Source organism: Haematobia irritans, chromosome 2 (genome assembly GCF_050003625.1).
Source record: "Haematobia irritans isolate KBUSLIRL chromosome 2, ASM5000362v1, whole genome shotgun sequence".
NCBI lineage: Eukaryota > Metazoa > Arthropoda > Insecta > Diptera > Muscidae > Haematobia > Haematobia irritans.
Window position 1 is genome coordinate 203495427 of NC_134398.1, and position 14104 is coordinate 203509530.

At 32.9% G+C, this 14104-nt stretch overlaps 1 protein-coding gene across 1 annotated transcript; it reads left to right on the forward strand.

Moving 5' to 3' along the window:
* Positions 1–1729: 1729 nt before the first annotated feature.
* Positions 1730–11859, forward strand: LOC142225242 (uncharacterized). The gene is made up of 6 exons (XM_075295017.1): positions 1730–1819; positions 5694–5828; positions 5891–6706; positions 10016–10378; positions 10436–10963; positions 11056–11859. The coding sequence occupies exons 1-6, from the start codon at positions 1730–1732 to the stop codon at positions 11653–11655; spliced, it is 2532 nt and encodes an 843-aa protein (XP_075151132.1). The 3' UTR covers positions 11656–11859.
* The last annotated feature ends 2245 nt before the right edge of the window (positions 11860–14104 follow it).

The following is a 14104-nucleotide window of genomic DNA, read 5'->3' on the forward strand; positions in this document are numbered from 1 at the left end:
GGGCTGCCACATAACCTAACCTAACCTAACCTAACCTTGACAAAATTTTCTATTGAAATAAAAGTTTGACAAAATTTCCTATAAAAATAAAATTTTAACAAAATTTTCTATAGAAATAAAATTTTGACAAAATTTTCTATTGAAATAGAATATTGACAAAAATTTCTATTAAAATAAAATTTTGACAACATTTCCTATTGAAATAAAATTTTGACAAAATTTTTTATAGAAATACAATCTTGACATAGTTTTCAATAGAAATAAAATTTTGACAAAACCTTCTATAGAAATAAAATGTAGAAAAAATTTCTATAGAAATAAAATTTGGATAATATTTTTTTATAGAAATACAATTTTGACAAAATTTTCTATAGAAATAAAATTTTGACACAATTTTCTATCGAAATAAAAAATTTTCTATAGAAATAAAATTGGACAACATTTTCTATAGAAATAAAATTTTGCAAAAATCTTCTATAGAAATAAAATTTTGACAAAATTTTCTCTCTATTGGTTAAGTTGCCCTTAGAGCTTAATCGACGCATTGTTATAATTCTTCGAGTCTTGCATATATGCTTTTGTTAAGTTTTTCATAACCATTCTGAATTCATGTTCCCATTTTATGTACTAAGTATATTCTACATAATTTGTCTTCACCCCATATCCTTAGAACTATTATTCCTTTCATTTACCAAGAGAAATTCATGAACTCTCTTGGTTATCCTGCAATCAGTCGAAATATGTTTACATTTTTTTCATAGTTTACAAAATTTTTTATCAAGTTTCACTAAAACAAAAAACTTTATTCAACATGCATACCGGTATCCTTTTGCTCTTGTTCTTCTTCTTTGTTGTAATCCTTGTTAGGTTGTGCTGTTGCTCCTGCTAAATGGTTGGGTGGTGTTGTCGTTGTTGTTCGATTGTGATTTTCAAATTGCTACCAAGTGAATGACCCAAATAATAGACATGGCAATAAACAATAGGCCTAAAAAAAGTGTTGCCATTGAGCTCAATTTTTGTAGGCCCTTCGGCACCCCTCCCCCTACCCTTTGTTAAGGACATTTTTGCCATAAAAATCATTCATGCATTCAATTTAGAGTCCCCCCGGCACCCAGCGTCTGCCATCCAAACATACCCAAGCAACATAACTTTACAGTCTAAAAGTTAGCGAAATACGCTAAAGGGAAGGAAAAAGGATTCAACAAAGCAACCATCATCGGCAACATGCCAACAACATTGTATGGCAAAAAAAAAAAAAACAAAATAATCGAGCTGATATGTTTTTGTAAATTCCTAAAGTTAATTTTATGTGATTTTTATGCCCATCAGCCGTTACCCCGTCCTCCTCCTTTGGAGTTGCGTTCCAACAGACAGTCTATGTTTTATGAGTTGTTTGGTTAGATGCATAGTGATTCATGGTCGGGGGGAAAGGGACCCCAAAGAGGTTTTGTAATGCAATTTCAGTGCCATAGTTTCCAACAAACTATCATCGATAGATGGTCGTAGTTATTGTTGTCGCCGTTGTGGGTCTAGAGTCTGATTTGTTTTCTTGGCAATTGCCAGAGCTCAGTTCGATTTTGTTGATGACCGTTAAAGGATTAAAAGGACTCGGGTCGTAATTAAATTTCGGTTCCGGTATTTGCTGGTTTTGGAGAAAATTGAATTTTGTGTTTGTGTGTTTGTTTTGCTGTTGCTACCGATTCTTTGAAATCTTATTTGCCATTTCAATATGCCTTTGGATAAGGATCATAATCACCATATGCACTACAATCATGACCCCATGAAAGGATTATCTCCACATCATCATCACCATCATTTGGTAAAGTGAAAATAGTTTTGCGAAGAAAAATTTTAAGAGACTATTTTGGTGACTTTTTAAAGAAAAGGAGAACTTTTTCTTTTTAGATCGGGAAAATGAAAACAAACAAAAAATAAATTTTAAAGTTTGTGTTACTCGTAATTTTAACCAAGTGCTGACAATAAATCCCACTAAAGACAATTTACATAATTCATTGCAATGCCCCTATGGTCGGGAACTACCGAGGGGGATTACCTTTCCGGTGTCATTTCTGGCATTTTCAACACCAAAAAAAGGAGGACCCTTAAAATTGTGCTAAAACAGGGAATCGTGCAGCTTTCAATGATAAGAGAGAACACCACCTTTGTGGTATGCATTCTAAAACACGGTGGCCATCACCTTTCCGTACGTGGAGACAATCTTCGCCTTCTAGGAGCACGTTCACTAATCCGTCTTCGGTTAGAGTGCCTAAAACAGCTAAAATCAATCCTTGGGTGCGCAAAATTGTAATGCGAGATTGATAACAAAGGAAAGAACTTTTGCATCGCATCGATACTGGTGATGAAAAGTGGATCCTCTACGACAATCCCAAGCGAAAAAGTCATATGGTTACCTCAGTTATTACTCAACATCGACAACAAAGCCGAATATCCATGGAAATTTTCTATAGAAATAAAATTTTCTATTGCCAAAAATTTCTATAAAAATACAATTTGAAGAAAAATTTTGTATAGAAATAAAATTTTAACAACATTTTCTATAGAAATAAAATTGTGACAAAATTTCTTCGATTTAAAATTAACTAAGATTTTGTGGTTTGGAAGTTTTTTGGTAAAATTTTCTCCAAATTTTGGTAGACTATTTTTGGCTCGAGTGACAACCGGGGATACACTACGAAAATGCCCAGGCCATTGCTCAATACGAAAGTAAATTCAATGGGTTTTGGTGTACTATGAGCTGTCCCAACCGAGTCAAACGATTATAGAAGCTTTATATCGAATTCAATTGTTGCATTTGAAAAGGCCCGTTAAGGTTATTTTGAAGCACTATAACCTTGGCCATCTGCAAAAACTGATTTGGAAATACTCAAACGAGAAGTTCTACCCCGCCCGCCGTATAGACCAGACATTACGTTTTGTGGATTACCACTTGTTCCAATCGATGACGCATGTCTTGGCTAATCAGCATTTTCGTTGTTATGAGGAAGCCGAAAATAGGATTGATTCGAGGATTGAAGCAAAAGACGTGTAGCGTTTTCGTCGCGGTTTCCATATATTGCAAAAAATTTTTCAAAACTTTATTTCTATAGAAAATTTCGTCAAAATTTTATTTCTATAGAAAATTTTGTCAAAATTTTATTTCTTTAGAAAATTTTTGTCAAAATTGTATTTCTAGGAAATTTTTGTCAATATTTTATTTCGATAGATTTTTTTTTTTGACTTTTAAATTTTAAAATTTTGAAAAATTTTATTTCGAAAGAAAATTTTGTCAACATTTTATCTCTGTAGAAAATTATGTCAAAATTTTATTTGTGTAGAAAATTGTGCCAAAATTTTATTTCTATAGAATATTATGTCAAAATTTCATTTCTATAGACAATTTTGTCAAAATTTTATCTCTGTAGAAAATTTTGTCAAAATTTTATTTCTATAGAAAATTGTGTCAAAATTTTAATTCTACAGAAAAATTTGTTAAAATTTTATTTCTATTGAAAATTTTGTCAAAATTTTATTTCTATAAATAATTTTGTCAAAATTTTATTTCTGTAAAAAATTTTCTCAAAATTTTATTTCGATAGAAAATTTTCTCAAATTTTTATTTCGATAGAAAATTTTGTTAAAATTTTATTTCTAAGAAAATTGTCTTAAAATTTTATTTCCATAGAAAATATCGTCAAAATTTTATTTCTGTAGAAAATTTTCTCAAAATTTTATTTCGGTAGAACATTTTATTTCTAAGAAAATTTTTGTCAGGTATGGAAATTTTATCAAAATTTTATGTCTATAGAAAATTTTGTCAAAATCTAATTTTCATACAAAATTGTGTTAAAATCTTATTTCCATAGAAAATTTTGTTGAAATTTTATTTCCATAGATAATTTTGTCAAAATTTTATTTCTGTAGAAAATTTTCTCAAAATTTTATTTCGAAAGAAATTTTTTCTCAAATTGTTATTTCGTTAGAAAATTTTATTAAAATTTTAATTTTAAGAAAATTTTATCAAAATTTTATTTCGATAGAAAATTTTTGTCAGGTATGGAAATTTTGCCAAATTTTATTTTTATAAAAAATTTTGTTAACATTTTATTTGTATAGAAACTTTTGGCAAAATATTATTTCTATAGAAAATGTTGTCAAAATTTTATTTCCATAGAAAATTTTGTTAAAATTTTCTGTCTAAGAAAATTTTGTAAATTTTTTTTATTTCGATAGAAAATTTTTTAAAATTTTAAAATTTTGACAAAATTTTAATTCGACAGAACATTTTGTCAAAATTTTATTTCTATAGAAAATTTCGTCAACATTTTATTCTATAGGAAATTTAGCAAAAATTGTATTTCTATAGAAATTTTCTCCAAATTTTATTTTTATAGACAATTTAGTCAAAATTTTATTTCTATAGTAAATTTTGTCAAAATTTTATCTCTATAGAAAATTTTATTTCGATTGAACATTTTGTCAAAGTTTTATCTCTGTAGAAAATTTTGTCAAAATTGTATTTCCATAGAACATTTTGTCAACATTTTATTTCTATAGATAATTTTGTCAAAGTTTTATTTTCATAGATAATTTTGTCAAAATTTTATTTCTGTAGAAAATTTTATTTCGATAGAAATTTTTCTCAAATTTTTATTTCGATTGAAAATTTTGTTAAAATTTTATTTCTAGAAAATTGTTTCAAAATTTTATTTCCATACAAAATTTTGTTAAAATTTAATTTCCATACAAAGTTTTGTTAAAATTTTATTTCCATACAAAATTTTGTTAAAATTTTGGTTCCATACAAAATTTTGTCAAAATTTTATTTCTACAGATAATGTTGTCAAAATTTTACTTCTGTAGAAAATTTTCTCAAAATTTTATTTCGATAGAAAATTTTATTTCTAAGAAAATGTTTGTCAGGTATGGACATTTTATCAAAATTTTATTTCTATAGAAAAGTTTGTCAAGATTGTATTTCTATAGAAAATTTTGTCAAAATTTTATTTCTATAGATTGTTTTGTCAAAATTTTATTTGTGCAGAAAATTTTCTCAAAATTGTATTTCGATAGAAATTTTTCTCAAATTGGTATTTCGATAGAAAATTTTGTTAAAATTTTATTTCTAAGAAAATTTTGTCAACATTTTATTTCGATAGAAAATTTTTGTCAGGTATGGAAATTTTGTCAAAATTTTATTTCTATAGAAAATTTTATCAAAATTTTATTTTTATGGAAATTTTCTGTAGAACTACCAACTGTGGCAACCGTGGGAGCCCATTTAGTTCACAATTGCAATAATTGCTTCTACCCATTCTTGAATAAAAAAAACTAAATGGGGCTTGAACCCGGAGATACCACTCTGGATAGTTGAAATGTAGTTAGGGTAATCCCAATACATATGGCGATGTCAAAATTTCGAAAGACTACTAAAGTTGAATTTCCAATTTTCTCGAAAGTCCACTTTTTAGTTCTGATTGCAATCCCTAGTCCGGTCTATATCGAATGAATCCGAGTCGATCAGTAAATACAATGTGGGGTCCTACTTTGATATTTTTGGCGGACGTATCCTCACGCTGACCAAACTTGTTGTAACCTGACCATATAGAGCATTAGGGGATACAAATGTTTGAACTTTCCATGCAGTTCTGTTACCATCCAAATAATTAACATTTGTTCTCTGTGTGTATTAACAGGTGGATAATGGATGTGGTAACATCTCAACGGGTTTAACACTATCGGAACATCATCACCACAGTGTTGACTTGGTTACAACTTTACGCAGTGAATTGGCAGCATTGTCATACAAAAAAGAGAGACTAACGACAGAGGTAAGATTACGTGGCGACATCTATCGACTTCTGTAACATTAAAAAAATACAAAATCTCACAGCTCTCCGATGTGAAGGCCACATTATGTAGTCGTGATTCTGAATGTGAAAATCTTCGAGCTCAAGCTGCTCGTCAAACTGCTCTAATATCCTCGTTGCAAAGTCGTCTACATGCTGCCGAAAATCGTGAGGAATCAGTACAACAGCGATGCGATTCAACTATACAGACCATACAAAGGGAAAAACGATCAGCTGATGATAGATGTAAAGAGTTGCTGGGTAAAATTCAACATTTGGAAACCCATTTGGCCAATGAAGAATCGCAGAAAGAGCAGGCACGCAATCAAATGTGTGATTTTTTGAAACGTCTCAGTAATTCTCTGGGTATGGAACCATGCGATAGTGCTCAATTAACTCCCGATTGTGTTTTTGCCCGAACCGAAGAAGTAATGACGGACTTACAAAGAACCAAAGCCAAACTTTCGTCCACATGTGATGCTTTGAGTAGTTGTGAAAATGAACTCACCAACCTCAAATCTTTGGCCAATATTGAGAAGCAACGTCTAACGGCCCAATTGGATAGTACCACCAATCATGAACATGAACTTGAGGCACGTTGTCGCCAATATGAAAGAGATTTACATATAAATCGTGATCGTCTAACCGAATCAGAGATTAATGCAGAGAAATTAAAGGAGGAATTGAGAGGTTTTGAGTCCAGATGTCATCGTTTGCAGAGTAATTTGGATCGTGTACAAAATGATCGCTTGACATTCTTACGATGTGTGGCAAATACTCTCACCATACCTGAACCTTGTGAGACTTTGATTAAGGATAAATTAAGAGAATTATTGAATGACAATAAGGCAATGCATGCGGTGAGTATGGGTTAGGGTCATGCGATCCTTCTTTGTAAACAGAGGACATGCAAATTTGTTTGTCGTTGAGCAAACAGAATTAAACGAAAAATTGTCTAAATGGGGCCATTGGAAATTAAAAACTCGAAAGTTCAATACGATATACCAGGAATTTACTCGACCACTCGATGAGGTGATGAAACCTCTAGTATCTCAATATTTTTATAACTTCTCTATTCGTTAATCCTAGCTCTGAGCATTGCTCCGTGGGGATCATCCTTATCAGTTAAGTGGACTTCACTTATTAATGTAAGATTGACGTAGAGGTGTAGGTGTACTTATTTCAGAGGATTTTGTGAGGATCTGAGAGGTCATATGGTGGTGGTGACAAGAATTTGGAAGATTTCCATTTCCTTTTGTTACGCCCTTTCGTCAATTGGGAGACGAGATGGCCCGAAAACTGGCATTACTTGGTATCATAATCAAAAAGTCAACTATTACATTTGACAAAGCCGTCTGTGGAGTCTATGGAGGAGTAGTACCTCAAGTGTCTTGTATGCTACTAAGATAATGGGGATCAACAACAATGGTGCGATGCTTAGCAAGTCCGCTTTGCGCTCAAAGGGTACATGGTTCAATCCCAGTTTCGACCGAGCATTGGTGGTTTCACCGACAATCACACAGAGGTCCTTTGTCATTGAGCTAAACATAGAATCAGACAGCTCTCATGGGTAAGAGAAAAGTTTACCTAAGAAGATTAGCCTCAAACCTGGCTATAGTTACAAAGTTAGACAAATTTTCCAGACTTCAGGTAAAGGACATACTGACAAGACTAAGCTGGCCCCAACATCCACATATTACAATTCGTAAATGCATCGGATCTCAGCCCACGAAGGCACAAGAGATTACAAATGATATAAACCATGCTTTGTTCTAACACCCAAGGAATATGCCATAAATTTCACGTTGAACAAAACTTCCTACATTTATTATGATCAGCCACCGTCGCTTCGGCAACGGTGACGGGACGTTTTACGGATATTTGATAAGAATCGTATGTTAAAGTCTATGGAGGAGTAGTAATTATCAGATTGATAGGTACAAACGAGAAAAAGAACATCATCCCGTAATTTTATTAAACATTGTTGAAGTTTCGGATTTACTCCATTACGTATTTGACGGCTAAACCCAAGGACAAACTGGACAACTGCATTGGTATCCAAACCCAAATATATATTTGTGTTCCTTTTGAACCCTGAAATTCTTTAGGATCCCGTCCATTAATCTACCGGAGATCAGAAATTCGTTGGACCATACTTCTATTGACTGAATCACCTTTGGGATACGCGATTAATGTCTGGTTGCAAAACTTTCAACATAGGATCAGCCACAGTCGTTTCCCCAAAGATGACATTCCAGAAGTATCTTACGCTAGACTACATCTGACCTATGACTGTATAATCTTGCTACCCAAATTGCTTGTTTTTGTTAGTTGTCTTCCCTTGATTGCAAGATTCCGTTCACAAATTCAGGTTCAGCAGACTTAATCCAGCAAATGTCGGACTTAATCCTAATGATAGGAATTCGATCAGTTGGTAAGAACTGAACGACTTCTGAGTTGATTATGTTTCGGAAATTCGTCTACACAAAATCAAGAGGGTGGTATTTCACAGAATTGCCGATTTGTGTATTATCTAAAAACTTCCCAGATAACTTTCTTCTGATTAACGCACAACCGATTTTCTGATGTTTGCCTGTCACAAATATTAGGGTGGTATTGTTTCTTCTCTACAGTCTTGATGAGGTTCCTTAAAGTTCGGGACTGAAAAAAGACGATTACTGTTAGCCCAGGAAATTTGTGACTAAGGTGATCGAACTCCGAGAAAAGTATTAACGTTGTAGCTTCACATCGCTTCGTCTACAGTATCCTCATTAATCCAGTTCAGATCTGCGTGGAATGCAGCCTGATCTAGAGAGCGTTACAGAAAAACGCAGGGAATCGTGCTCTAGAAAATTAGGATCACTCCTATATCTCCGTGGTGGTGATTGTATATGCACAAGATGATGACTTGGATTGTTACTACGATTACAAGTCAGGAGATACTATATTGACAGATTGTAACAGATTGGCTATAAGTCCCGGTCTAACAAAGAAAACACATTTTTGTTGTTGTCAAAATTCGTTTTTATTATTCAACATAGTTCCCTTCAAGAGCGATACAACGATTATAACGTCCTTCCAATTTTTTGATACTATTTTGGTAGTACTCCTTCGGTTTTGCCTCAAATTAGGCCTCAGTTTCGGCGATCACCTCTTCATTGCAACCAAATTTTTTCCCTGCGAGCATCCTTTTGGGGTCTGAGAACAAGAAAAAGTCGCTGGGGCCAGACCTGGAGAATACGGTGGGTGAGGAAGTAATTCGAAGCCCAATTCATGAATTTTTGCCATCGTTCTCAATGACTTGTTGCATATCTTGGTGGAACAACACTTTTTTCTTCTTCATATGGGACCGTTTTGCCGCGATTTCGACCTTCAAACACTCCAATAACGCCATATAATAGTCACTGTTAATGGTTTTTCCCTTCTCAAGATAATAGATAAAAATTATTCCATGCGCATCCCAAAAAACAGAGGCCATTACTTTGCCAGCGGACTTTTGAGTCTTTCCACGCTTCGGAGACGGTTCACCGGTCGCTGTCCACTCAGCCGACTGCCGATTGGACTCAGGAGTGCAGTGATGGAGCCATGTTTCATCCATTGTCACATATCGACGGAAAAACTTGGGTGTATTACGAGTTAACAGCTGCAAACCCCGCTCAGAATCATCAACACGTTGTTGTTTTTGGTCAAATGTGAGCTCGCGCGGCACCCATTTATTGCAAAATGAATAAATTATTGTTGATTTCCCTGGGGCAGAGTCCGGAAACTCATTATAAAGCCAAGTTTTTGCTTCCACCGTATTTTTTCCCTTTAGAAAACAGTATTTTATCAAAACACGAAATTCCTTTTTTCCATTTTTTTTAACAATAACAAAAGTTGCTTCACAAGAGACGCTGTATCTCACAAACTAATTGACTTACAGACGTCAAATTTTGACACGAATCATTTGAAGGTTGGTACTATATAAAAATATATATGCATTTAATACTAGCGACGCCATCTATGTGTCAGACCGGGGACTTATCAGCCAACCTGTTAATTATGTCTCCACATAAAGGTGCACCAGGGGAGTATTACGAAGATATGCTGTTGTAGTTCTGAGGGACTTTAAAGGTTTGAAAAACGAAAATAAAAATATTTCCCATTTCTTTTCTCTCTCTTCGTCACAGCAAATTCATTCGCTACGCGAGCAAGTATCTTGTGAGCACAACAAACTCAAGGAAACCGAAGAAACAACGCAATGCCGTTTGCGTAATGAAGAAGCTCAGAAATGTGAACTGGAGGAACGTTTGGAGAAATGTCATGCTGAAATTCACGCGCTACGTAATGATCACCTAGGACTTTCAGAATTTCTACAACGTTTGGCCAAAGTTTTACATTTCGGTGAATGTTCTTCTCCTCCAGCGTTGGGTAATGATACCAATATTATGGCTGATAGTCTGTTGGAAAGAGTAGATCGATTGACCCATGATCATCATCATAATTTGCATGGACATCATCATCATTTGCCGCTGATTGGAAGTGCTGATAAGGTAATGTAGAGAAACCCTCTCGCAGCACCATTTTTAAACAATTTTGTTTTATTTTAGGGATGCTGTGATCATTATCATCATGTCCATGGTACAAAACTTCGTCGTGAACGTTCTTGCCATGATCTACCCTTGAAAGAGAGCACCAGCACTTTGTACAACCTACAACGTAAGTGCCGCATTCTCAAAGAGCAAGTTCAACGTCGCGATTTACATTTGGAATTGTTGAAACGCAAGTTGGCCATTATTGAGGATGGAGCACGTGGAAAATGTGTTCTCCAGGGCGAGAGAGATGATGCCGTGTGTCGAGCCAAGAAAGCCAGTAAGATGGTGGATAAACTTACTGCACAATTGGCTGATGCTCGCTCACAGATCACCGAGGTTAAGGCTCAACTGGCCGAAGCGGCTGAATATAAAATAACCGCTTTGGAAAGGGCTCGCAAAATCGATGAACTCACAAGTCAACTATGCGATTTGGAAGAGGAAAAGACTCGACTAATGGCTCAAGTTAGTGCTCTAAAAGAACGTTTAGAATCTATGGAGGAATCTAATCAGAATCGTCGATGCCGTGACGAAACTTTAATCAATGTGAGTTTTATGAGATGCTTTTTTTAAATTTGCTGTTAATTTTTTTTTTTTTGCTTTCTCCTCCTTTTGTTTTGCCTCACTCTGGTTTACAGTCGCTTCGTGACGATTTACAGCACATTCAGACTCAACTCACCGATGCCAATCATCGCTTATCGCATTTACAAAATTTCCGCACTTCTGTGGCTCGCACTTTACATTTACGCGATTTACCCGAAACTGATCTGCTGCAACGTTTGCAAGCCCTGTGTTCGGCCCATCAGGAATTTACCTTGCTATCGAAGCGTTATGAGACGGCTTCACCAGTGGGCGATCATGCATGTCCTCGTTTTGATGATCCCATACCACCATCGACACATTGCCGGCCACCTCGTTATGCACTTTCGCCTACACCTCTCGATCTACCGTCGACATCGAATCATTGCCATGGTCATACACGAAGTGGACATGGTCATGGTCACTCTAGAAGTCATAGCAGCCATAAGCATATAACTCGAACAGAAGTTGTGGAAGACGATTTGATTGGGGGTGTCGGTGGAGGTGGTGGTGGCAGAGAACATAGGCACAGTGATAAACATGACCACAATCATCATCATATGGATCATCACAACACCAGTAGTCATCAACATCAACATAATCATAGCAATAATCATCATCGTAGCCGTGGAAGAGTTCATCCCCATCGTTATCATTAGGAAGCACGCCATCCATCCATTATCATAGTCATGGAAGATTCCATCCCCATCGTAATCATTAGGAAGCACACCTTCCATCAATCATCATAGTCGTGGAAGAGTTCATCCCCATCGTTATCATTAGGAAGTACACCTTACATCCTTCCATCATCAATTGCAAATCATTTTAACAGACATTTAGTGTAGATTCAAACCTTATCATAAGTGTAGCCTAGTTTGATTAAAATAAATAAAAATGTTCGGCCTCCAATAGAGGCCGCTGATGAATATTAATCGAATGCCGTCATTATTTTCTCAATCGGCTTTTGTGAATAGCACAGCCATTCACACATTGGAATACACATATATTTCAAAGGATGTTTTTGTACAATAGTAACAACATGGTGCGCCATCTAGCAGTCACTAGTGGTAAACTGAATAGAATTTTCTATTATATGTCTCTGTGCACCGCTAGAGCGCGAGGTTTGTGCCTTTACTTCTAGTTATTGTATGGTGAATTTCTATATAGAGTTGAAATAATTTCCCTGTCGACATAGTAGTAATTCCCTGTCGACATAGTAGTAATTTAGTAATTTATTTAGAATAAATATTTTTAATTTAATATTTGTATATTAATTTATGATAAACTTTTTATATTATAATAATTTATAATAAAAATTATAATAATTATATAATATAAATTTTCAAAAAAAAAAAAACAAATATTTGACCTTTTCGTTGTTCTTATCGTATTAACCCCCATTTTCATGAAGCTCTGTTAGTGCTACGTTAGCTAACGAACTTTTAAACCGATCTAGAGACATATCTGACATCTTGTCTAAATATTCCATATGCCAGTTAGTAGCTTAACTGCTGGAAATTTTTCAGTTAAAGTTAACTGAAGAGATGATAATTGCAATTTACTTTCTGTTAACTGGCAGTTAAAGCCTAACTGAGCTACATGAAAATGGCCGTAAGGTGGATAAGGTTCGGTTTTCGAGTTGAAACCCCCTTTAAATTTCAACGCGAAAAGCCAACATAAATAGTAATGACCTTTAAAAGAAAAAAATATTTCAGTTGGGTAAATATGCAAAGACCGACTTGTTTATGCGGGGTTCGCATTTACGGTTGCCACATTTGGTAGAATTCTATCAAAAATGGTAGATTTTCTACTGTTTTGTAGATGGGTAGAATTTTTGACGTTTTGGTACATCTCGCAAAATATTACTCCTCACAACTTTTCTATACAACTCAAATTTTGACAAAATTTTTATTGAAATAAAATTCTGAGAAAATTTTCTATAGAAATAAAATTTTGAAAAAATTTTCTATAGAAATAAAATTTTAACAAAATTTTCTATAGAAATTAAGTTTGAGAAAATTTTCTATAGACAAAGTTTTCTACAGAAATAAAATTTTGAGAAAATTTTCTATAGAAATAAAATTTGACAACATTTTTTGTAGAAATACAATTTTGACATTTCTATCGTAATACAATAATGAAAAAATTTTCTATAGAAATAAAATATTGACAAAATGTTCTATAGAAATAAAATTTTGTGAAAAAATTCTATGGAAATAAAACTTTGAGAAAATTTTCCATAGAAATACAATTTTGAGAAAAATTTCTATAGAAATAAATTTTTGAAAAAATGTTGACAAAATTTTCTATAGAAATAAAATTTTGACAAAATTTTCTATGGAAATAAAATGTAGACAAGATTTTCGAAATTTTGACAAAATTTTCTATAGAAATAACAAAATTTTCTATAGAAATACAATTTTGAGAAAATTTTCTAGAGAAATAAAATTTTGAGAAAACTTTCTGCAGAAATAAAATTTTGAGAAAATTTTCTATAGAAACAAAATTGTGAGAAGATTTTCTATTGAAATTAAATTTTGACCAAATTTTCTATAGAAATAAAGTTTTGAGAAAATTTTGAGAAAATTTTCTATAGAAATAAAATTTTGAGCAAATTTTCTATAGAAATAAAATTTTGAGAAGATTTTCTATAGAAATAAAATTTTGACTAAACTTTCTATAGAAATAAAATTTTGAGAAAATAAAATTCTGATAAAATTTTCTATAGAAATAAAATTTTGACAACATTTTCTATAACAATAAAATTTTGCAAAAATTGTCTATAAAAATAAAATTTTCAGAACATTTTCTATAGAAATAAAATTTTGACAAAATTTTCTATAGAAATAAAATTTTGACAAAATTTTCTATAGAAATAAAGATTTGACAAAATTGTATATAGAAAAAAAGATTTGACAAAATTTTCTATAGAAATAAAATGTTGACGAAATTTTTGTATAGAAATAAAATTTTGACAAAATTTTCTATAAAAAAAAAAAAATATTTGCAAAAATTGTCTACAAAAAAAATTTTGAGAAAATTTTCTATAGAAATAAAATTTTGACAAAATTTTCTATAGAAATTTTCTATAGAAATAAAGAAAAAAAG